At 35.9% G+C, this 27,138-nt stretch overlaps 1 protein-coding gene across 1 annotated transcript in view; it reads left to right on the plus strand.

Moving 5' to 3' along the window:
* The first annotated feature begins 1,742 nt into the window (after positions 1 to 1,742).
* The window catches only part of LOC149279542 (receptor-type tyrosine-protein phosphatase mu-like), a 296,024-nt gene continuing 270,628 nt past the window's right edge, over positions 1,743 to 27,138 (plus strand). The window contains exon 1 of the mRNA XM_089501054.1: positions 1,743 to 1,818. Coding sequence (XP_089357180.1) covers positions 1,743 to 1,818 — 76 coding nt within the window. The remainder of the gene's footprint in view (positions 1,819 to 27,138) is intronic.

The following is a 27,138-nucleotide window of genomic DNA, read 5'->3' on the forward strand; positions in this document are numbered from 1 at the left end:
AATGTAAAGTTTTGAAATAACCCAAACCAGTAAATTCTTCAGTGCAGTCAACTTAACATTGGTAAATAACTAGTTAACTGTGAACCTGTGGATTTAAATATTGTTTAACTTGGCTTTGTATTAAAGAGCCAACATTGGTTCAGTGATGGCTTTGAAGATGGGTCATACTGTTTAAATCTAAATTGGTTGAAAGTGTCTTTTGTTATACACAGTCAAAGACAGTTTAACACAAGCATGGGTTACTGGATTTTAATTGCTATCCCAGATGAAGCATTAACATTACTTTTAGGATCCTTTATATTTTAAGCCAGGTGGCAACCTATGTGGATTTGCAGAACTTCAGAAGTCAATGTTTTCCCCCCAATAAAGAGAAATGAGTAAATTTTATAGTGCCAGCTGGAACACTGAAACAGCTTTGTTTAACAAAGGGTTTAAACCAGTTGTACCATGCCATTTGAACTAGACCTAGTGCATGCTGTCTTAGTAGCCATGAAACCACAATTCATACTTCCAATGTAACAAACCTGGTTAGGAATAAGTCAGCCATCCCTTCAAAATCAATGGGCCTTTAGATCTCAAAATATAAAAGCGAGGTTTCCAGTTCCGCATGATGACATTTAGAAACATCAGGGGATGTGACTTTAAAGCCTAAACCTAAGGGATATCTTTCTAGTGGTCAGCTGTTTAACGAGGGCAGAACTCAGAAAATCAATAGAAATGGCATGGTACTGGTAGAATCTGTGAGTTCTAATTAGTCAGTAGAGAATATGAAAAGCTCATCTCCTATCTAATCAATGCTCAGCCAAGTGATAATGCTCCTTTCTTTTGCATTAAATGTAAGAAAGACAGGCTTTATTTTAGGTAGTATAAACAATATAACCTATACACTATCGCTAGCAAATGTACAGATAAAAAAGATAAAGGGGTTTATTCACCTTATAAGGCAGAGTTGACAGGAGAGTTGATGAAGGTCCATCCTAGTGAGCTTTTGCAGCAGGAAGAGCTTTGGTGGCCCCGTATAATGTATTGTTGAATTAGCTAGTCTCCTCACCCACTCAATTATGCATTATGCAGGGATAGATCAGCCATTCCTGCTGGAAAAACCTGTCAGTGTTGATTAGTGAAGCGAGAGTGCTAAAAACACAAAGCTCTGGCCAACTGTCCAGCCAACTCTCCCTTTATTGAATAAACCCAAGTGTCGTACACGTCTTAGTTTTAAGTCAAGCAATTCGGCACACATAAAGGCTGAGGGTTCTGACTAATTTGTACTGATTATTTGCTGGAAATTTGACTATACAACTAAGTGTAAACCGATACAGTTTAATGTAACATTATTCAATTCTTACATGCAAAGTGGAAAGTGGTTTATCCCAGACTCTTGCACCAAACAAGGAATTAAAAAAACATATCTTGCAGGTCATAGATGTTAAAAAAGGCCGTGCTTGAGTAGTAGGTTTGACAAGAGGCAGATTGCAGTGCAGTCCATAGTATGACAGCTTACAGAGAGCAGGCTGTAGCTTTAGGCTATCACCAGTGTAGCCCACTGCATCCCTCTGACTCAAGATATTATCCCTCCTGAGGTTCAGTGTCCTTTCTGATGATAGATTCAGAGAGACATGCAGCACATGGGTAGGCAAACACCTCACCCAGGCATTTGGTGCCATTTAACAGATTCCGTCTTTTGACATTTCAATTTCCCTTCTTCACCTCTCTAATCACAAAACATTTATATGTCATGCTTCATGCGTTTGGCTAATACTTTCCGACAGGACCCACCACTCAAATCTTTAGCAGATGGCAGAAAATTTAGCATGGATGGTAAGTGAAAACAGGGACAATTTGTGCAATTTGTGCTTACTCTTCTTATCTAGAACAAAAAAAACATCTGAGAAGATAGAATCCACAATAGAATTGAATATGACCACTAGTTAAGGTAGACATAAGAGCCTCAACAGTCTTTCATATGTTCCTAAATGCTTCATTGATGAGAAGATGTACAACATATTGCAAAATGTTGTTCAGCCATCTGTAAATCTTCGGGGAAATAATAATACTGTCTATCATACAAAATGACTAATAAAAAAACCTTAGGATTAGTAGAATTGGTATTAAAAAATTATTATTGATCACTTCTTGTACAAAAAGTGGTTTGCTAATAATAGGATGATACTGTTATACACTTGTAACCACTATGGGGGGAAGCAGAAACTTTTTATGTTCTGAATTGTGATTGAACCAACACTATCTCTAAGATCTGATAAAGGGGCCAAATGACTTAAATCTTTAATGCCAAAATATTGAAGGGTGAACGCGTCCACCGAACGCTAGATATACATGGAACATTTCTGTTGGCTTCCATTTTTACACTTAGAAAGAAACAAACACATAAAACCAGAATTTTATTTTAAATTCAGACTCATCCAAAACCACAGACTGGGAGTTATTTCTGTAGTAATTACTAAGTAAGATAGAAAATATATAATTAGACCAGTACTGCTGTATCCATTTCTCTTGTTCTCCAAGAGTGTTTCTTAACAAATGTTGTTAACAATGTATTAGGTATATTTTCTAAACTGGAAGTTTGCAGGTATGTGAAATAACTCAAAAGCCTCATGAGCTACCGCTGTGTTTTATATATATATATAGTTACATCATCAAGATAAAGGAAATCTCTCCGTATTAACTGTACTGTACCTAAGAGAAGCTCCCTATGGTTGGCCTTGCTTGAGTAAAATGTTCAACCATGACTACTGGACCCTTACCTACAGCTGTCACAGCAGCTACCGGACTTTGGTCTTATCTGTCCATACTTTTTGCTTATCAGCTCTTCTGGGGGAAAATCATGTAAGCAACTTGTAAAATGTTGATTGAATTCAGTGAAAGTCATGCTTACAATACACTATGCAGCCTAAGCTCTAAATGCATGTGCTGTTTTTCCAGATTTTTGGAGACATAAGCTGTTCAGGGAACGCTGAATCTATTTTTGCCAACTGTGATTGTGACAAATTTATCATTGGTTCAATCTGAAAGCCTCCCATGCAACATAATAGACACTCCTGAGCCTCTTCAGACTACAGTCCATCTAGAAAGATGTAATAAGTAGACATTATTGCCATACTACGAGTTTTCAAAGGACCTGAATGGGACATGGTAGATATAATGATTATATATATATATATATATATATATATATATATATATATACTTATATAGCACGTTTCAATGACATCATTTTAAAAACATGGGAAATTACATTTAGGAAAAATATATTATATATAAGTTATAATAGATGAATATCATACAATCCATATATAGGTACATATACTAAACTTGTACATAAAAAATAAAACTCAAAAAGGTACTAAAATGAGTATGTAAAGCTATACCCGGAGCTTAAGAAACAACATTAAAAATATAAATTGTGCAATACTATATATAAATACCACTTACAGGACAACTCTATACATTCCATTAATATATTTAAATATTTCTATAGAAATATTTTACTGTACGTTGTAAAATTACACATACTGTACCCATTGTCATCTGAAATGTCAAGGATAAATGCTAGTATTTTCAATGAAATATTTTCTTGCATTTATTTGATGACTTCCATAGAAAGCTGCTCACAGAAGGCTATCACCATTGTCTTCCATCTTTAATTAGGCCCACGTTCAGATGATGAGTTACAAGTATCTTTCTACCGCTTTGACTGTTCATTTCATATTTAATACCGTCAAGTTGATGACAATCAGTTGCAAAGAATCTGCTAGAAGACTATGCTGCTGTATTTGTTTTGCCCAGTCAGCATTTTGAAAAAGCGCACACTGTGTATACAATGTATAAAAGGGAGAAATAAAGATAACTTGGAGTACTTAGATGTGACATTTTGTACTATCTTGGGATTTTGTTCTTCTGCAATAGGGTAGTGGATTCTTTAAGCTAATGTATACATTGGTCTACAATATATATTATTCAAAACATAGAAAATGTTTGAAAAATGTTGTATTAAAGTATATGACTTCCCTTCAGATAATACATTAATAAAACATTAATAAGTAAATAAATACAGCACTTACCTGAGGTAGAAGCCTAGGAGTGCAGCTCCTGTCCTCGTCCCCTGTGAGCCGATGATTCTTGTCACTGATTGGCTGCTTGATACAGTCAATCAGCAGCAGGAAAGCTCTCCCATTCAAATTAATGGGAGCGTTTTCCGCACTAGTGTTGCAGCTGACTAGCGGTTACCATCGGATATAAGGAAATGTGAGACCACAAAAATTCAGCTATCATACGAATTACTTTGTCCCTTTAATGACTCGTCGTACCTAGTTACATAATTAGGTAAATCGTTTAGAAGTATAATTGTTTGCACAAGTATACGTTAATTGCAGTTGACGCTTGTTTGTATGTAATACATCTTCTCTCCGGTGCCATTAGCCATTTCATGTGTGTAGTAACATTCCTCTGGAGTATATAATTAAAGGTACCAAAGACGACTGTTAGGAACATGTGTGTTGTTTTTATAGTAGATGGTGTCTGAGGTAGCCTATCAATTGATTCTATCAATTTGGAAATAAACCATCTTCTATTGCTTTGTATAAAGAGATATTTAAATAATTTTTTTTTTCATCTTTTTCTACTTTCTATAGCCCTTAATTGCACTGTATAACCCTCTTGAGTTGGGTGGAAATGGCCCGCCACATGCCCATAGACAAAAATTGCATGGCTCGACTCCCTCAAGTTATAAGAAGCACTTGTAACAGGTGGTCATATAACGGCAAACATATATTAGCCCAATTCTACATTGAATTATTCTATAGATGAAAACTATTTAGCAATAACCCTTTCTATCTTATTCAAAGAATGCAGAAGCATCAGTAAATTCAATACATATATTTCATTGTTGTCATTATTTTTTGTTTTATCTTTTTTTTTCCTTCAAGAAAATAAGCTGAGAAAAGCAGAGAATCCTTCCATGAACAAACCATTGTGCCTATCTTTACATTTGACATCCCATCAATAGCTTAAAGGATGTTTGGATTTTTTGTGCCATAATTAATTATTGAATACTTCACAGTATAAAGGGACTCAGATGAAAAAAAAATATTTGCCTTTTTCTTTAACTCTGGGTAACTGATCGAGGCTCTCGCTGTGCCATCCCCAGGCAGCAGAAGAAAAAGACGATTTACATAAAAGTGACTTACAAGTCAGATTTTGCCTCAAAATGATTTGGAGCAATATAATATATGCAGAGACCTGTAGGGATACATGCTATATGCATGACATCTAATACATTATTTATATTAGCCCAGAGGTATAATTAGTCATTGAAGTGGTAACTAAGGAAATTAGTTTGCTATTAATGTGCTAGACATGACAGGGTATATTTTTATGTGTTTATCTCCCAATGCAAATGATAACATCAATTATATGGAATAATCCTGATTTCCCAACATTGATGCATTTTTACATTTGGCGATATGGATCCGGTCCACCCATAATATTGTTATTATTATTTATTGATTTCTGTGTTTAGCAGTTTTGTACAATGGGCAAGCAGAATAAAACAAGTATTTTGGACTTATATAAAAACAAAAGATTAAAAATGCCCCGCTCAAACGAGTTTACAATCTAGAAATTTAGATTTAAATATGGAACCTTAATTCAATGCTACCTTTTTGTTTCTCTTCCTTGATTACATCGGTTTACAACTTAACAATATAATATATGTATATAATCACCAATTGCAAGTATAACTACTTATGCAGTTTTTAAAATAAATTATATATGACCCAATGCATAGTCTGCTTAGTTTTGTTCTTATTAACCCTCTTTGTTCAGCCTTGATTCCCCTTTTTCATGTTAAGTGTACCCACACAAATTACTTGGGGGTTTTTTAAGGACCGTTAGGGCTTTCTCTTTATACCACTTTTTTTTATAATCTTTAATTTAGTGTAAATAATATATATAAAAAAACATGAATTTTTGTTAGGATCTCTTCCCCAAATTACCGTATTGGCTCAATTATAGGCCGCACCCCATTATAGTCCACACCCTTAAAGTTTGGTGCTATTTTAAAGAAAACATCATTTAAAAAAAACAAAACCACATTAGTGGAATGGTAAAACAGTATTTTATCTAATGAACAGGAATCCATCCACTTTCCACCAACCTTTCTCACCTGTTCATGATAAGCAAAGCCTTCCTGCAGCCGGGCCACCACCCGGTCATGCTCCCATGTGGATAGGCAGGGGGTAGAACTCCTGGTATGTTACCTCTTAACATCTTCAACTTGCTTTGATCATTAAGGGGATATGACTCTAAACTAATTCCATCACTAGTTCTGAGCGAGCCCTGCATAGTACCAACTTCATTGTGAGCTGCCACATGTCCTAGAGACCCTGAAACCAGTGTTCCCTCTAAGCTGTGCGCTTGTGCGCGCGCACACAGCTTTTTTAGAGAGCGCACACGTCCAAAAATTGTGCGCACAACAGTTTTTCCCAAAAAAAGAAAAAAATTATAATTCTTTGGAAACTTTATGCGGCGCGGATATTGTGCGCACAAAATTTTTGCTCTGTGAAAATTTTTGCACAAGAGAAATTTTCTGCGCACGCCAACTAAGAAAAATTAGATGGAACATTGCCTGAAACCTTGCTTGCTTTATCACAGATTGTTTGCAGGTATGCACCTGGCCGTTGTCTCATACAGTCCTCAGCAAAGTTAGAGTAACACCATCAGGTGCATTAAAACATTTATGGTGCAGCTGCTTTTAACCGGTACATGTCATCCACTATTAATTTTATTTCCATTTCACTCAATGTTTGTATTCCTGTTGTACCAAACACACACACACACATACATATATATAAGATATAATATAAAAACACATGAACATATATACAGTGCATAGATAGATATAGACACATGTTATGGCTGACAAACAGCTGTGAAATCTTATTTTAAAGATAGAAGCTTTCTAGTTTACATTTAGTCAAATTCTTTTCCTTCCTTTTGCAGTTTAACAAATGATCACGTGCGCACCAGCTAAATGTCTAATAAATCCTCCGGCGAATCTAGGCTGGCTTGTGTGGAACTGACTTTAAAGATATTTGATGGAACATTGCTGCAGTCTGTGAAGAGTTGTCAGATTGGATTTATTACAGCTGCTCCCATTACAAAGATGCGCACACAGGTCCTTAGGGATCAGCCTTTCTATAAGGAATACGGTTTTGACTATTGTGTTGTCACAGTCAATCAATTATTTACAGTGACACTCTCAAGCCTCGGAACCTTGTTAGCACCCCCACTCTTAAAACTTTCTTCTCTAGACTACTTTTGCACAAATAAGGATTTTCAAATTGATTGAGTGATTTCTAATCATAGCGTGCCTTGACCTTTTTGTCTGTGATCTCAGCGAGAGAACGAATTTACAAGAAACACAATTTACTTTGTATAATCAAATCTGTTTTTTCCTTACGGTGTAGAAGGGGTCAAGCAATGCATATCGGGCTCTTCCAGTAATATGCAATATGTATGGAGCAAATTAATTGTGCAAGCTTGATTGTGGATCTAGGCCGTGTCTAGTATAAGTGGTGTAAAAGACCGAACCGTAAAGGGGCAATGTTTCCCAGGGCTTTTTCAATGCCAATGGCGAGCCAAAGGCCTTACATGGTCGATATTTGATAAGTTTATGCACAGAGAAGGTTTACATTGAGGCACATGAGGAACTTTGCTAAAACATGAGAACCCTGTTATTGAACCTTTTCACCTACTGAAATATGAGGTTTGATTGGAACTCCCTCTGAAAAAGCATTGGTACAATGATTAAAGGTACACTGCAGCCGTCATATGTATTTTAATACATATTAAAGATAATTGTTATCTCATATTAGTATTTTTTGCATTGGGGAGTCCCTCAGAGTCTATTCTAGACCTCCAAACTTTGGTCCTCCACCTCTCATAAGTGGTTGTTAATACATCATTTCCAGGGGTCAAACCATGCACTTTTGGGGCTCCCATTGATTGCAATTAGAGTGTTTCCTTGGATGGCCATTAGCTACAATGAGCTGGCAAGAAACCTGAAACGCTGGCGGAGGGTCAGACCAGCTATCCCACTGCAACCTTCAAACAAGGCCTTTCATTTTAAAATATTGCTAAAGGTAAAATATGCATAATAAAGAACCTTAATATGCATTATTGTTTAGTGAGGCTGTATGATGCAGTAGATTGTCCCTTGTAAGTTCTACTACTAACTCAGTGCCTGCTGCCCACCAGCAACAAATTCTGGCTTCATTATGTGTCCCTGCTTAACACTTCAGATGTTTTGTGTAATGAAGTTGTGAAAAACCACTAATGGAAGTGCTTCATTGATTCAAATGTTTAATTGTTTCTATTTCAAATCTAAAACACTTACAGTCTCTTTTTGCAGGGTAATAATTTTGTCTTAAAAGTAATTTTTTTTAGGGGGAATGACCTACCTACATGTTAAAAAAGCATTTATTATGCAATATGAAATATTGCATAATAATATGATCATATTCATAATATTTCCTAGAATGTCAGAGTCTCTGTATTCTAAGCAATGAATTTTATTGACTGGTCCAGTGGATTTCTCAACTCCTACAACTCACAGGTCAATTAAACTGTAGTGTCTTGTGTGTGGTTTATAATTGCAATGAGCTTTAAAGTTATTGTTTGCACCGCAACTCAACGGTCAGCCATAGACACATTTTACTTGTAAGAAGGAAACAGTTTAAACGTGGTGATAAAATATTGCTGATATGTACAGCGCATTGAAATAACTCCCCGAGATTGAATTTTCATTACATAGCTTTCATTTATTGCTTCTACTGTAAACAGAATTTTGGCAGTACTTTCTTATTTTATGCATTTTAATATCAAACACAGCAATAATGACATTTTCAATTCTTTCCTATATTTTTTTTAAATATCCGACTTCCCAGATCTCCCATTCCTTATTCTACAAAATTCATAATGAATGTTTCTGCGGAAACAAACAGAAAATGTGAAGTCCTGTGACCACTGTGATTCAGAACCCATTTTTATGCATTATGCATTACAAACAACAATTAGGTACAGCTTTTATGCGTTTGTCACATCTCTCCCTATTATAAAAACACTTTGGGTGCCAGGATGTGAGAACCATGTTAAGTGATATTTGCTACGGCACTTGTATGGTTAAAGGTTAACCTATTTACCCTTTACGTTGATTTGATTTATACAACTGCATAGGTAAAATTAGTTTCTTTGGAAAATGGCATTTCGATAAATCCCTCAAGGAATTTATATCAGTATGTAAAGGAATTCTACATTATGGGTCAACCAAAATTATATTACCCCATGCTGTCCCTTCAAGCCCACAACAGCGTCAAACTCCTCCACTACATCGTTTGTGATCATGTGTCTGTTGTGTAAGCTTTAAATACCAAGAAAACCCTATTTTATGTATCTATTTATTGTCATGGATATGTTTCCTGACTTTCAGTGAATTGGTTTGATAATCATGTTAATGTGAATAGTATTTGTGATGGATACCTGCTACGTTAATTTCTTCTATAGTAAATGTCCTACTGGTTCTACTGCTTCCAGGATTCAGGGCTTCCAGGGTTTGGGTCTCCTATCTAACATTTAGGTAGTCCTTAGTTTACAATACTGAGGTCTGATCAGCAGCATTGTTTTATTTATGGGGTATTTAGGCCAGGGGGCACCATAGGACTGACTCAATGCAGCACCTCCTTCATTGTGTTGTACCATGATTTGTAAATTATATGAAATACAACTCCCACTGTAGTCACTGAAAAGTGTCAGATTTGCTTTTCTCCTTTTATAAATTGAAATCGTATTCCGTTTGGAACCGTATTTCATCAGGACTAACTGAATTTTTTTTTAAAATATATATATATGTCTTGATCACAATTCATTATTTCTGTATGTGACTCCTTTGACCGCTCGCTACGTTCCGCTTAAGTAGTTGCTAAACTTTTTTTGAATTTGAGAACAAGGGAAGATGCATTTTTCATTTAATCATTTAAAATAGTACTAACCACATGTAAAAAGTAAATTACTTATTTTAAGAAAAATTGGTTGTAAAATGTCACTGAACAAAATCACTTAAATAAATTCAATTTCGAATAAGATACCTTGGCCTGCGATAATATATTGGATTCATCTTGATCGTGCACTAGTGCAGAAAGCGTTATCTTGTAAAAGGATACAACGTTGAATCAGACACCATAGTCCATGCATGTGGGTTCTGATGCTTTTCTAGCAACTCCAATACAGAAGCTTCCAGTAGCTCTGCCAGGAGGCATGCTATCATATTTATTTGAAGGACCTTATGCTTTTGTACAGTTGGTTCGTGGATTCAGGGAAAATAAGGAAGTTTCCCCGCATTTCTTTCCGTTTGGTTGTTACAAGTACATTGACTAACTTTTTCTATAGTTCAATGCACCTGGTACTGATCTACACTTTGTTCCGAATTCTGTCTAATCGTCATACCTGGGAATTTCCCAGCGTAGACCACCTAGAGCTCTCTGTCTTCTAGTGACAGCAGAGCTAGCCAGATATGGAGGCAGTGCTAGCCACACATCGAGGCAGGGATAGCCTCCGATTAGCCTAACATTGCTTCATCTGGAGTGTTCCTAGTTATGTTACTTATGCTAACCAGACTGCTTGATCCAGTGACTGAGTGAGCATTTTCCCCTGGTACCCCATCAGGCACCATTATTAGGCAGGGAGAATGTACAGAAAACATGGATCAGAACAATTGTCAATTGATAATTTAACATTAATATAACTAAATCCAGCATTGGGAAATTTATTCATAGTACTTCTAAATATGCAAACCCTTTCCAGAGATAATTTTTTAATTAAGTCCAATTTTACTCATTCATAATTTTAGCTGGGAACACTTAATTGCCATGTGACTAAACAGCAAGCACTGATAGGCTGCTGCCATAAAAATATGGGAAAAAAGGCTTTTTAAACGTTTATCTGAGATTAAACTGGAAGAGGAAGAATATACAGCACCACCCATATTTTATACATATGGGTATAATGAGTAAGGAGTGATACTTACTATTAAAATATTTGATTCTTATAAATGTGCCCTGTCCCCCATATTGTGTATACTGTCACTGAGCTGAACATATCAGCCAAACCTGGTAACATTTACCTGCTGAAAGTTTTGGCCCTTGTATTGCGTTGTAAACTGTGGTAAGTATACAATACACAGCATAGACCTTATCCCAAAGACATCTTAGAGGTTGCTCCTTATAATGCATAGTAACTTCTAACATTAAAATGATCAGCTTACCTTCAAGATTTTTAAGCCTGAATGCTACACTTTTATTTTTCCCCTTTTCAGAGCCTTCAGAACTGACCAGGACTGGACAGGGTAAGACTTTATGGTTAGAAGCCACTAAAAGGCATTTGTGCAGACACTGCCTGATCTGCAGCTGGTGACAGCGGCCCACCGTGCGCTTGCCTGCTCTTCAAGATGGCCAGTCCACGCCTGCTTCTGTCTTGTATCATTTTTGGATTGGTCCTGACTTGTTCAGGTCAAAACACCTTATCTCTATATCAGAAATAAATATTTGCCTCCCTGTCTCCCTCTGTGATCCTCTTCCATTCCACTTTTTCACTAAAAACCAGGCAAGGACTGTCCATCTGGCACACATGGTAGATCCATTGCTTCAGTGTGCGGCCACCTGCTGGATATTACTGGCCACACTCTACATGACCTTAAAAACGTGACGTGTGGCTGCACATATCCAACAGTTGATGGCACTTTCGTTACCATGCAATCGCAGTCCTTAAAGTTGCAGTCATTTAAGAAATACTCTGTTATGCATGCATCTTCTATCTGTACCTAGTGTTATTTAACCTTTGTGTCACAGAAGGATTACACCGATGGTTTAAAATAAAAATCAAACCTAATATAATCTTATTTTTAGATTTCAACAATGAGCCATTGTTTTCAAATGAACAGTATACACGCATGATGAAAGATTTCTGATCTTACAATTTTTGAGTAAGCTATCATGGTGTAATAGCATTGTACCAAAAGCCGCTTTCCTTCATAAACCCTTATATTTAATCCCTGAAACCAGTAAGAAACATGCCGCCCTGGGAATTAACTTCAGATTGAAGATAAGGAACAGGCCAAAGTTAATGACATCTAGAGAAAACAACTGATAGATGTAATATAATTCCAATGTGAGAATAACAGCTTAGTTAAGCTTATAACCAAGCAGAGAAAAAAATGATTATGTATCGGTCAACAACAAAAGTGTGCCTTTTTCTACTAGATATAACCTTGAATAATGTCACCAGAAAATATATTACGTCGAGACTCATGACTGGGTCAGTGGTTCTTCTTGTGCTTGATAAAATATGATGTGAATTGCTAATGCTAATGTGGAAAAATATTTGGGGTAATCTTTGTTCACAATGAGTAAGAAAATATTTTTTTCTTTTTAGAAATATCAATCAGTTGAACTTCCTAGGCTAAACTACCTGAAGCTCTCACTACTCTGGGGCATGGGTATGCAAAGGGGCAGGGCTAGCCTTTAGTGGGTGGGGAATGGGAGGGATATGGATGGGTTATGGGTGTGGCTAAATACAATTTACCGTCCCCCGAGAAGAAAGTATGTTGATAAGCTTTGTTGCCATAGCAGCACAAAGGGCTTCAATGGAATCTGTGTTTTGTAGAGGGGTTTTCTTACGGAAATATGTAAATACACCACACTGGAGAGTGTTCTTTTTTTTAATACGCATTAACAGATTTTCTTAAGATTTTTATGTTAATAGTTAATTTTGGTTAGGATTTATATAATAAAGCAATGTAATACATTTTTAATCACTGGATTAAAATATAATGATATAATATACAACACAAGTCCACTGGGAATTTGATGGAGAAACATAAGCATCACATTCTATTTGATTTAGACCTTAATGTATTAATAAACCTTGTAGAAGGGTAAAGGTGATGGATTATCGAGTACTCGACTGCTGTGTTAATTGTTCTAGAGTAAATTCTTGACTGTGGTTGACAGTATAGAAACTGTTGTTTTGACATATTGACCGGAGGTATAAAGTAAGTGGTATTCATGTGTAGTTAGTTTCAGAGTTGGAAATCTGACTTCTTTTTATTTGATATATCATTAAAAATATCTTAAAATACTATAGTTCCTGGTTCTTCCCTCACATAGAATTAAATAGTTACAAGACATTTAGTGTCTTACTGTAAGACTTTGTTAACCTAACTAGGTACATTATTCTCTTTGCTGTATATGTGGTCTGCTGCATCTCACATCCTTGGAATGCTATGACAGGGTAGGCTTGACACCTTTGGCCCAAGGCTGGGGCCAGAACAGTCAAGTGGCCCCTCTGCCATATCAGCTTAACTGCTTGAATGCAATGTATATACTATCATACTTACACACACAGAGAACACCACTGCTTACCCATAGTTGCCAACATTGAAAAAAAATTCCAGAGACACTTTTCTCAACCAGCATTATCAGCATAATTTAGATCTGCCTAGGTATTATAATGCAGATTATATCAACAAGTTAACACCAGCAATAATAACCTAGAAGAACCAGGGAATTAATTAGGGGTATTACCAGAGCATTAAGTCACAACATATCACTAGTTATAATAAAACATTAAATATTAAAATACAATTGACACTATACTAAGGAAGTTAAAAATAAGCATTTAATTAAATAAAATAACACCGTTATGCAGGAGCTACATCAGTTTACACACACAATCATATACCCAGACACACACTAATATACCCACACATTAACATACCCCCCACACACACTAACATACCCAGTCACACAAACACTAACGTACCCAGACATACTCATACACACACAATAACATATTTAGATACATACTTTTGTTGTTTATTCATTCAGTCGCTTCAGACTCTTCGTGACTTAATGGACCAGCCTACGCCAGCATCAATTGCTGGCACGGTATTAGGGATCTCACACTCCCTTAATTGTGGGCCAGTTACAGAGAGATCCATCCAGATTATTGGGCAGAATAGATGGGCCAAATGATTCATATCTGCCTACATATCCTACATTTCTATGTTTCTAAGATCTCCATTCTACCTGTAAAAAAGTAGACATTCTCTTTGGACATATAATGGCACAGATAATAAAAACTGGCTAATTGAATATATCCAAAATAATTATGTATTTATGGCAGTTTTGTGTGTCTACTACACAAAATATTTGAAAATAAATATGGAGAGGTATTTCTTGCAATAATATTTTATCGAAAAAGTACTGCGTATGTCCTTTTGACTATTGACTTTGTTTACTGGTGTGAAAATGATTGTGAAAGAACAGGAAGGACTACAAGGAATATGACAAATAGTACCCAGACAGTTTTTTGATGGTTGCTAGCCACTCACGGCAGTAAAGGATTGGAGTATTGACATCAAATCATGATCTTATCTGTTCTGGATCATCAATACCAAAGTAAAAAATGAAGATTTAGAAAAAAAAAGTGTGCAATTATCCTGTTTCACTCATCCTTGTCACTTGCTTTATTGAACTGTGCCATTTGGAACAAAAAAAAGTTAGCAAAATTCACATCAAAACTGATATTTTCTGAATGACTTGACTATCTTGCGCTATCATTTTCACTTATGATGGTTGCCACGTATCCCCCAATATTTCAAGTGTCCAAATCATGTGGGGAGAAGGGACTGCCACCTTGTGGCACTCAGCCGCAGAGCATGACAAGGTTGTCACTTGTGAGCTACAGTGGAGGTGCTGAGATCTGAGGAAGACATCACACAAAAACACTTTCTCAGTAGTGTGTTATGGGTGGAAATGGCATGTGACAATATAGTTGTACATCAAGTAGTCATTGTTCCAAGACATGTTTCTTTTTGTTTATGTTAATAGAAGTTAATGTATTTTTAATTGTCCACATTATTTGATAGTTCTTGATATAACTTTTTAAGTTTGATACAGCCCTAAACCGGTAAGGCCTGTCCCAAGATGAACATTAGTGACTAGGACATTCTGCTCTTCATTCTTCTGAATGATGAAACCACAAGCATAAGCTGCTGCTCATGGAGTGTGAACAATGTTTGGCTTCTAAAATGATTCTAAATTAATTGGGAGTAAAAACTATTTTCATAATCCATTAAGATAAAGATTTTGTGAAGAAATCTGTCGGCTGAACAAATCTGTTTTATAATGGAACTGAAAATGTATAACTTCATCATTTGTTGTTTGGTCTAGTGTGACAAACAACCTAGACGATACACTTTTCAAATGTTGGGCTCATAATATAAACTTTTTTATTTTGAACATATCCCTCTATTATACTGTTGTAATTGTTTAGACAATTGATTCAGCTCTTTCCTTTCTTCCTCCCCGTTCCTTTCACACACAAAGTTCTCTTTGTTCCAGAAAAGCATTGCGAACAGTAATATTTTAAATATTAGACGAAAGTCAATACATAATGATAGGGTGTAATAGCACAGCCGCGATGGATCCATCAATCTAATTAGAACAGATTTTTACTCCACATTGACATTAAATCTTCACAATCTGACATCTTTAATGAAGCAGATTAATGTTGACAGAGATATCGACATAGCTGGTATTGGAAAGACGTATGTAAAATACAAGCAACATTTGCATTTGCAAATGAAAATAAGCTGTCGTGCATAGTATTTTCCTTGTTGTTGGCGGTATTTAATTCACTATAATGAAAACAAACTGCTGACGGCTGGATTTACAAGAGCTTAGCCTGTTTAATGGTTAACTGTGACAGTGTTATCATATTCATCTTTCAATTACATTTTCTTGTCTACTGTATGCTGATTTATGTTTTTCTGGTTTTATTGGTACACATATGCAAATGTCAAAAGTAGTAAACTATAATCTGAATTAACCTCCTTGAAGACATTTGTCGTAGAACCTTCTCAATCACCACTCACCAAGTTTGAAATCTTGTCCATATCCAAGTTCTGGATCCTACCCAATGTTCCCTGTCCCCTTCTTTATCTTTCTGTAAAACACAAAAGCATATTATTCATGTTTGACATCCTAACCATTGACTAATGTTTTTCCTTTCTGTATAATAAAAATGTTTTAAAACAACAATAAAAATAATGTTACATATTATAACACCCCTATGAAATAGGCTGGCTCTATATAAATGTAATATAATGGCCTCTTGGTGCTTTACATTTAATCATGAAATCAGTGCTCAAAGCTTACAATATGGGAGGAATTCCAGGATCTGTGTAGAAGCACCACTTATACATTTAAGATGTCCATCGGCATAATTGACCTAATGCATTTATAGAAAGTTGCAATAATATATATGGGTCATTTTGTAGAAAGTGTTTTTAAAGTTCTACCTTTGTATATCTCAAAAGCAGCAGATATCTAAAAATGTAATTTAAAATGAAATCATTCAGAAATCATTTCTCTACCCAAAGTAAACAGAGAATCATCTGTCACTCTGGTGTCAGCGATAAGGCTGGAAATAAACTCAGCTGCCTTATATTTCATTATTAATCATTTCACTTGTCTTAGAACATCATTAATCTAGACTTTTTTTTTGTTGTTTGGTAGTGTTGTAACAGACTAGTATTAATAAAAGAAAAAGTGTCAGGCAAGTTATTAAATAAGGAGCCCGTCTGTTTTAGATAAGCGTGGCATATCATGAAACAGGGATCAAGACTTTCAAAAGCGCTACGTTTAGATGACATATATGTACCCCGCATACTTTGCAATGGGGAAGTTTAATAGTAGGTGCACATCATGTGTTAATATCTACTTTCAAAATTTTTTCCTATGCTTTGATTTCACATTGGGCATAGCCAAAATACTTCTAGAGGTTTTAGAAATAATTATTTCATTATATAAAAGTTTGCCTCATTCCAAATTTTTGCCAGGAACTGTTAATTGTCATGCGCCAAAGCCCTGATAGGCTGCCATGTGTTAATCTTATTGTCACATTGTATATTGACAATTAAATTTACTGGATAGATTATATATTGGTTGATATGAAATGGATGGCTGTGTGTTTAAAAGTGACTGTATATACCGTTACAGAGTCTTGGGTTCTGCAATGATATCGCGTTCCAAATTGGCTGCCTAGTTGGCATCATATTTTTCTAAAGCATATGTTGAGCAGTATAGCTATATGTCATCCAAGATGATCTCTACCTGCTGGTAGAGAAGTTGGCAGAAAACTTTTGTTTCCCAATAAAGCTACATGTGCTATAAAATATAATATCTCCTGCAGCGGGGGGTATCTTTGATGACTTGAAAACTTCTAACGTAAGCAAAATCTAAGATTCAAACACAATTTCCATATTTGTTGGCCAGTTAATATCTGATGTTTTGCTGTATCATTTATTCTGCGCCGCTGAGTTGTCTGCTTGCTTCACACTGCCAAAAAAATATGGATATGTTTTTCCTACCCTGATGCTCATAACAACCTGACCTCCGCCAAGATTTCACTTTTTTTTTTTTTAAAGAAGGCTTAATTGGGTATATTTTATTAACTGCCAGAGTTTTACTTAATGTTTTTGTTTTCCTAAGCATTCATAATGATCGAATAACAACTCATTACACAAATCTCACATACAGTATTTGTTTTGCCTTTGACCATTGCCAAGATTACAGAGTTACCCCTGCGATACAAATGTTACAACTGAAAATGAACATTCTTACTGGTTTGCATCCACTGTAAATGGTTGCATTATGTCAGGCGTCATTACCAGTCTTCTAGAACTATTTGGATTTCGGTTGATAGTGTCAGCCATACAGCCATAGTAGCACACATTGACCACTATAAATGTAATACTCCATCTACTCTGACACCAGACAATATTATCAGTATATGGATTTATAAGGATGTGGGCGGTTAGTGATTCTGTCTCTATCAATCAATAAGATCAAAACAAATTGAACACAGTGGTTGTAATAGTTGTGCTATAATAGGTTAGGTGATGCCGGTTACTTTATTACTAGTCTTTTGGAATTGTTGGAGTAGATTATATTCTTGCTTAAGGGGGACACTCTTACATCGGTATGTCTAGTGTAAAGACTTAAAGCTGTGACAGCCCCCTCTTTAATATTGCACTTTGATCTGAGTACCGTATTTATCGTTTTTCAATGATCCACATCATAATTTTTATATTACATGTTATATATGGAACTGATTGATTAAACTGTATCTGACTTCTTTAAAACATTCTTTGAAACCAGAAGTGGATGAGGTTACCAGTCACTCGGCACCTGTGTTTGGCTTGTCAAGCCGCCCTTGGCCAACCAATACTCACTCAGGTAGAGCCCTGGCATGCATCCATATATATACTCGGGATGACAAGAATATCCAATGAAAGGAGGTATTTAAACTAACTTGGCTCAGACCTGCATTCTTTGTTCTCAAACCAATATTGGCTCCCCCATCCATCTTTGATACTGATGGAAACGTTTTGAGTACAGATCCTTTCAAGGTGGAAATACTGGTTTAAAAAGTGCAATTTCACCCATCTTTGAGACTTTTAAACAAGCTGTGAAAAGAATACGTCAGAAAATGTTAGATGTCTTCCACACAATTATTTTTGCATTATAAATATGTTTCCTGTATTATGTATGTCTGAGGCATTGACAAAAAGCAAAATTTATGTGGTAGTTTAATCATTTTAAAATAGCAATATGTGAATAAATAAAGCTAATTTTTTTTACTAATGGTTATATAAATCATATGTATGTATGTCTGTCTAATTATTTCACACTTCTCTCCATTTATCTCTCTCTCTGTTCCACATGCCAAAGTCCATTAAAAAAATCTCGAATTTATTTGTTTTATTATATGGAAGTGTCAGCGATGCGTGAGCATCACCATCTTCCGACTCAATCTGCTGACAGCGTCTCACGCGATCAGCACCTCGGCAATTTCTGTAACACAAGTGTAAGTGGTCGGTGTCCTCACTGCCCCATGCGCCCCTTTGGCTGACGTCCTTGGGAGGGTGCATGAACATCACAGCTTCTGTGCCCGTTGAGTCTCATGATCCTGTTACTTAGAGCGTCCCCTATTTGTTCTTCTGGATTTTGGGCCTACTTGTCTTAACGTTTACGAACCTTGCTGCAAGCCCTGGCACTTTGCCTTTGTGACCACAATTTTTGGATTATCCCTCAGCACCACATATCAAGCCCTCACAGGAAGACATATAGAAAACACTTTATCATGTGAGACACCCTAGTCTTCTTTTATGCACTTCCCGTGTTAAATTGTGAAAGAGTATGTGTTGTAAATGCAAATCCCATAGCATTGACTTGAATATTAAGATACTATAAATGTGTTCATTCTTTTTTACAACCTGAAAGGCAAAATGTCACTTAACTTATCAGCAGTCTATAATTACGCACTATGTAGATCTATATCAAGTACAGGGCAACCATTAACCGAATACAAGGAATAATAATAAAGGCTGCAGGAAAAGAAGCCTTCTTGGAGACATACAATTTGCTAAATGGCCAGCATCATCTACCGATTATACCAAAGCTTCATTACTACATCTCTGTATGTGTACATGCAAACATAACCTTTCCAGCTTATACATATTTTCTTTTATGAGAACCTATGGAAAAATACAACCTTGTAAACAAATACGGTTTAATCCTTTAATCTTGTAAACCTTTATCTGTGGGAGAAGTATATTGGTTTCTCGCCTCTCCTTGATTAATGATCCATCTAAAGATATTATTTTGAACATATTTTACACAAGAACTATGAGTGTTTTTACAGGATTTTTTTTATTATTCATTCCTTCATTTTAAAATAATGTAAGGTACTTTTGATGTTTTTAATATAAAAGATGCAGTGATTTTTACGTGGAACTATCATGGACCTATTTCTTTTTTTTCAGTTTCATCACCAGCTTTGTACTTAGCTGGTTACTTAGTTAAAATGAATTTTGATCTTAGAGATATTTCTTGTAATTCCAGAAATGACTACAAAGGACAAAAGGAAGTTCAATTAAAAAAAAGGGGCAGATCCAGTGGGCTGTTGACAGTATGGTTGGTTATGACCTCAAATAAAACATTTTGTCATTGCATATAATGATCCATATACAGAAATATGTCTGGTCATGATTTTGCCTTTGATTCATCAGTTTTGGGAAGGTGGTATGTCATTCATCCATTCACCATCATACTTTTATTATTGTTATCATATCATATATGTAATTCAAATGTAAAGTTCCATAATGACTGTGCCAAGATAAAGACTTAAAAATAAAAATACATCTCCATTGTAATTAGGAACTAAAGTTTCAGGGTGGTAAAATATTCCCTTGGGTATAAAGAAATCATGTCCTATGGCAAAACCAGCATTTCATTTATTAAATAAAATACATTGTTTCACCATCACCCAGTTTGGATCCACTTGAATATTGATAATATATATATATATATATATATATATATATATATATATATATATATATATATATATATAATCAATTATATTATAAATACACACACAATATACATGTGTCGAGAGGATGACAACATTAGCAAACTATGTCTGTTCCCTGATAATTATGTACATAAATGTTAATAACCAGAAAAAAAAACAACAAAAAAGCTATTAAAACCTTGAAACTAATAACGTTATTTTGATATATGAATTCAATTTATTTCACAGTCTAGTTTAGGAAAGTATATTTTTTTTAAAAGTACATTCATTTAAAGGATCTGGGTTTGGAAAAGTTAAAGTATCAGTAAAGGCTTTCCGTGATGTAAACTTGTAAGTTTTTGATTTTCTAGTTTTACCTTAACATAATATAACTATAAAGTCCATTAGTCACAAATATTCTATTCTAAGGAATATATTGACTTTCTTGGCAAATTTAGGGAGCAGTAAGGTAAATAATCTGTCTCATTGTATATAGTTTGCTGTGGATTATTGCTTTACCAGAATAATGTGGTTTCCAACAGAAAATGGTTTAATACCATTTTATATAATATACTTATACTAAGCTTCCCAGGCAGCCTCTAGGTAAAATAAGCACTTAACCTGCATATATAATAAAATCTATTGCTCTCTGAAAATGGACTTACAGTAAAATTAGTGCTGTTACATTCCCATATCTATCATCAGGAAATAAAAATTATTAAGTGCTTGCACTAACTGAAGTTTAACAATTCTACAGCTACCTGATAATGATTTATAACACCAAACAGTTAAAATGGACTTTGTGTGCAGAAGTTAGAATGTTGCATTTAAACAAGAAAATTGTTTCTATAGCTTCTTTTTGCTTCTTATGGTAAACCTTACATCAAAGTTGTAAAATCTAGAAAACAGAATAATCAGAAGTGGCTGGAAGAAATATCTAAATACATCTAGAGTATATGAAGCTGGTTACAAAGCACACATAATAATTCATATTTATGAATTGATAAAACTATTATAATGAATGCTGAGAATGTTTTTATGATTTTATAAGTGCACAGAAGATTCCATGAGATACAATAGGCAATAAGTAAAATTTGTTGGATAGAATGTTTCAAATAAGAATGGTGGGCAAATTGACCATAGCATGGATGGATGGCCATGGAATATTTGGAAGAATAAGTGAGTGAATGACTGAATGTATTTAGGTGCAGAGAAGGGACAGGCAGGCTGTAAAGGGGCAGAAGTGGCATATACAGGCTGTTTAGGGGGCAGAGGTGGCACTGGCAGGCTGTTTAAGGGCACAGGCAAGCTGTTTGGGGACAAAGATGGCACAGACAAGCTGCTTGGGTTAAAAGGTGATGTTGTGGAGCCCTGTGGTTTCTAGTTACACCCCCAGGTGTGGCGTGTGGGCACATGAGCTCGACCACACAATAAAATATATGGAGCTGTTGTACAAATTTTTCAGGGCTGTTTTTCATTCCCAGTCCGGCCTGCTAGTGTGCCTCATACAATATCACTAGATAAGTGCTGCATCATGTAGAGAGAAGGAAGATAAGCAGAAATGTAATTTCATTTTTGTTTTCGCCATGATCTTTTACCCATAAAACCAGCATTAGAAGGTAAATGAACTTACCAGTGTTGCTTAGCAACCGAGTGCTGCCCTGTATATCACATTTCCTGAAACTAGCAAAAGCATACTGTGATGTCAAAAATGGGCAGGTAAAGCAGAGAAGGTTGGTTTTATTACAGAGTACCCATCGCAAATCATCTGCACAGCAAATTACAGTAAAACAGCATTGTCTTTTGAAACATGGGTGAGCTCATATAGCAGATACAAGAGAGGAGTGGAATCATTTAAGGAGTTAGTAATGTTTGGAAAAAAAGGTGGAACAGCACCTTTAAGACATACAGGTACAAAAGAAAAAGCGCACCATGCCCTTCCAAGCTTACAAAAGGAAAGTACCGGTATATAGAAGTTGAGGAACTGCTGGGGTGAAGATGATTTCACTGAACATTTTTTGTAAATGCAGGTTGAATGATGGATTGTGTGCTTCTCAGTGGGTTTTAGTGAGCATTTAAAGTTAGAATAAGTAGCAGACAGACACTGACAGGATAAGGTAGGGAATTCCAGAGCATAGGTACAGCATGGGTAAAACCTTGGAGATGTGAGTGAGAAGTGATAACAGCTAAGGAGAGACACAAGTTGTGGGGAGAGCCAAATGGATGGATAGGATAGTATTTAGAGATAATGGCAAATATATAGGAGGCCCCGTGTTCTTAAGGGCTCTATATGTAAGGTTCATACACTTAAATATGGGACTGTACAGTTCAAAGTAAAATTGTGCCATTGTTTCCTTGACTTACTTCCCAACTACTACATTTAAACAAATTTAAAGAATTTGATAATTAGACTGTCCAAAACTAGATATCTGGCAATCCAAATGGTGGATAGATATCACCAACATTTAGATGTTAATCAGATGTAAGCATTAACTTTAGAAAATTACTATAAGAACTAGGCGTGGGAGCCGGCAAAATCTTCGTCTTTATCTTCGTGTTCGTCTTCGGGAAAAAAAAAGCTTCGTATTCTACGAATATTCACCCATTCCCGTGTTCGTTTCAGGCGAATATTCGTATATGCTCTTCTTTTTCGTTTTTCTATTCATTTTCTGCTAGTTTTATAGCCTATCTTAAGTAGTATAGCAGAGGTTAATACAGGAATAGTGTGAGAAAAAATAGATCCTTAGCACGCTAACCCGACACTTCTTTTGCCGAGATGCATCTTGGCTTCATCAGGGTGGGGAATCACTAAGCGGAAAACCCGGCTTTGGCGCTAGGATTTAAAGGTCCATAAGAGTGACTCTATTGGTCGCCAGCTGGGGGCTCATCTGGCATCAATCAATGAAGAGCAGCTGCCCTTCCCCATTCATTCTTTAGTGTGAATGCAGTTATGTCAATGCTGCTGCTAACTGATATACATTTGTTTTATAGGTTCGCTTCTGGCGATTTATTTGAATGATCCAATGCTGTCCCTCATTCATAAAACAAACCTATGAATGAAACAAATGTATAACTGGAGATGCTGATTTTTTTTCATTATCATATTCTACATCTATTACAACATTGTCCAAGAAAACAAAAAGTCCCGTGTCATTTAGCACATGGAAGCCCATTTTTGCATTTACATTGTTTACGTTATCAAACGCATATTCCCAATTTTTCGCAGTATAGTCTCACATCCATAGCGCATCCCTGGTGGTTGTGGGTGGTGGCTGTAATGAGTAACGATAATGCAATTAAGATTTCAATCAATTCTACATGAGTTTAACAGCAGGCAATTATGCTGCTTAACAGCTGTTAAGTGAGTGTAATTGCATACTGCAGATCACAGTTTATCAGATTATTACACACAGTTGAGAACAGTTATGTATGGAAAGTAAACATAATAACACAAGATATTTAGTTGCATGCAAATGCTCAGCATTAAAGCTTAGCCTGTTATCATTTTGTCTTTTCAAAGGATTTAGCAATGCTCTATTACATACAGGGCCGGCCCTACAATGGAGCGTTTTTTTTTTTGTTTTTTTTTTTAAGCGGAGGAGAGAGAGAGGGGCACCGAGTGGTTTTCGCTTACCCGCTCGGCGCCCCTCTCTCTCTCCTCTGCGGCGAGTTCCTGTTCGGTCTCTGTGCCGGCTTGTAATGCAGAGCGCCGGAAGTGACGTGAATTTCCGGCGCTCAGCATTACAAGCCGGCACCGTGGCAGCACAGGGAGACTCGCCGCAGGACTGTTTAAGGGTAAGTACCGGTGGTGGTGGTAGATAATGCCGCCCCCCCCCCGGCGTCGGCGGGGGGCGGCATTTTAAACTTCGCCCCAGGCGGCGTTAAGTCTTCGGCCAGCCCTGATTACATACATGAGTGTGCTATGTCCCCATTGAAAACTGCGTTTGAATTAAATACGCAAAAGTAGGTTTCATTTGTTTAAAAATTACACAACATCAAAATTCGATGTTTTGGTCGCTAAAACTGTGCCGTCAATATATAAGTTGGGATCACTCAAAACATTTAGATTTAGCTGACCTAAGCATACTTGCAAACATTTCAAAGGGCCAAAGAGGGACATTTTAGTTTCAGAGCATGTGGTTAGTCCTTTTATTTCCCCCAAAAACCCAAGGTATCTCAAGCTACCCCTTGTTTTTCGTGTGAAGGTGTGAAAGGCTTTTGTGGTAACCAGATACCCAGTCTTTCTCTTTTGGGATGTAGTCACCATGTGGGGATATGTAGCCCCTTCCTTCTCAGGTGAAAGCCACAAAGAAGGTTGGAAGTTCTAGGACCCTCCTCACAGGGGAAGGGGGCACTGCAGTATTTAAAGCAGAGTGGCAGCCAGAAAGATGTAAAAGAAAAATAATGTAATTTACACAATTGAACTTAAAGCCCTTTTTCTTTCCGTTTCCATTTACATTATTGTGACCTTTTGTGCTATAGAACACTGAATACCCACCAAACATTCTGAATGCCTAGAAAAAAAGAGGGACACCAGGGGTGTGGAAGGAGAGAGGGATGTGTATCCCAAAGAGTGACTACCACCCAAATCAGAGAAATGTGGGACATGTGCGACAGCTCGGTGGAGTTAAATACACTCTGATTACAGACAGGAGCAATGTCTGCAGCTGAGATTGAAGAGGTTTAAGTTAGTGCTTTAAAAGTTGTACCCGGGCTCAGATGGCACCAGAAGATGGAATTTCAGGTCTAGTTCCCAAAGCACCCTGAAGTGTTCAATTGTTTTGGTGCCATGACTTGTACCTGGCTTCATCTTACTGGGAAGAGTGTGAATCCAAACACTATCGATTTGTCCAGAAGGCCAGGGCACCAAAAAAAATTACCATATGTTCCCTTTTTTTAGGGTTATGCATCCCCATAGGCACCAGTGACTGGCAGGGGAATGGCAGTTAAGGTGAAAATCCACCCTATATTAAATATATATATATATGGAATAATCTCTTATTAATTTATGTTATCCCAAAATATAATTTAATTTGTCATAGCTTAAAAACATCAAAAGGGGCTCACACAGCACAGAGCTCCCATTGTCGACTGTGCAGTCTGCCCTTTTCAAACTCATAAATATATCCTATGACTTGAATTGGTTCTCAAGGGACTTCTGACCCATAGAGGAACCTGATTAATTTGACTGTACCGGGTAAAGCAAGAATAAAAAAAATTATTTAAAAACGAAATTGTAATTTAAATAAAAGCAGCTCCTAAAATGATTTATATATAAAGGAAACCTTTTTAAATTAAATATTCCCTTCAAGAATACTACTTGATCAGCTCTGCAGAAAACTGGAATGGCTATACAGAATAGGAGAGCTAACTTTAAAACAGATAGACTTTAACATAGCATGAAAATGCTTTACTTTAACTTAGAATACATTGAATTCAATGTACCGGTACTTTTTTCATATGTTTTTAGGGTTAAATCATCATGGCATCTGATCACCAAGCTTTAACATAATTTTAGTCACTTCAGAGTTATTGTAAAGTTATTGACATATACATCAAACTGTTGTTATCTTAACAATAAAATATGTATATATATATATATATATATATATATATATATATATATATATATATATATAGTGTTATATTTTGTGGTCTGGGTTTCCTTATAAAGCTCTTATAAGTCCTCATACTGCCAGAAAATCCATAGGTTGCATAGTAAGAGCTCATTGATTTATTAGTATTGTTCCCCAAGCCTGTGTTTCTGAATGATGCATGGCCTTTCCTAAAAAGTTGAACAACACTCCTTTAAATAAAATATCAGGCCAGATTATATTCGAGACATAATTCACTGATGTGTCAGACTGGATAGGCTAAGTTACTGAATCTTTTAACCTCAAATCTATTTTGTCTTGTCATATTTGCATTGAATTAATGGTGATGAAACTTAATTAACCCCTCCTGTGAATCACATCCTAGGGGTATGTTCTTTAAATGTGTGCCTCGTTTGTGTCTTAGAATGTAGAGGACAGCTTTATTTCAATGAGCTCTTAAGGGACCTTCAAGCTTTCATTGTTTTAGGTTTTATGTAGACCAAACTATAGCGAATAACAATGTGTTACTAGATAAAGGTTTTCTGGTGTGATAAATTATAGAAGACGACACAGAAGGTGTTTTTTTTTCTTAACGCTGATGAATTAAAATAGTTCTTGTTTAGTTAAAGCTGATTGTTATGGAACACTTCATTTTCCCCAATAAACCGGCACAAATATTAGAATAAAAAAATACATTTTATTGCGCTATGTATGTGGCTTACTAAAAATATACTTATATATGTGTGTGTGTGTATGTATACATATGTAATACTATGCAGATATACATAATATTGCAGAATACTATGTATTAGTGTGGCTTATTACAACACTCTGATGATAGTGGGGTTTTGATGGTTTGCGAAGATTTTAAAATATGAAATCTAGAACAATCATCTCTTGTTAGAAAGAATAACAAGATAATTAAAAAATATTATATATATATATATTATTTTTGGTAAATTAGGAATATGAAATAAAAACAGTGTCAAAAAGTGAATTGCTTTCCCCCTATACCCTCTCTCTTAATCTTACTGTACGTCAAAGAAGATCTCAT

Source organism: Sceloporus occidentalis, unplaced genomic scaffold, assembly GCF_023333645.1.
Source record: "Sceloporus occidentalis isolate IW3139 unplaced genomic scaffold, rSceOcc1.0.p SCAF_162, whole genome shotgun sequence".
NCBI classification, from domain to species: Eukaryota; Metazoa; Chordata; class Lepidosauria; order Squamata; family Phrynosomatidae; genus Sceloporus; species Sceloporus occidentalis.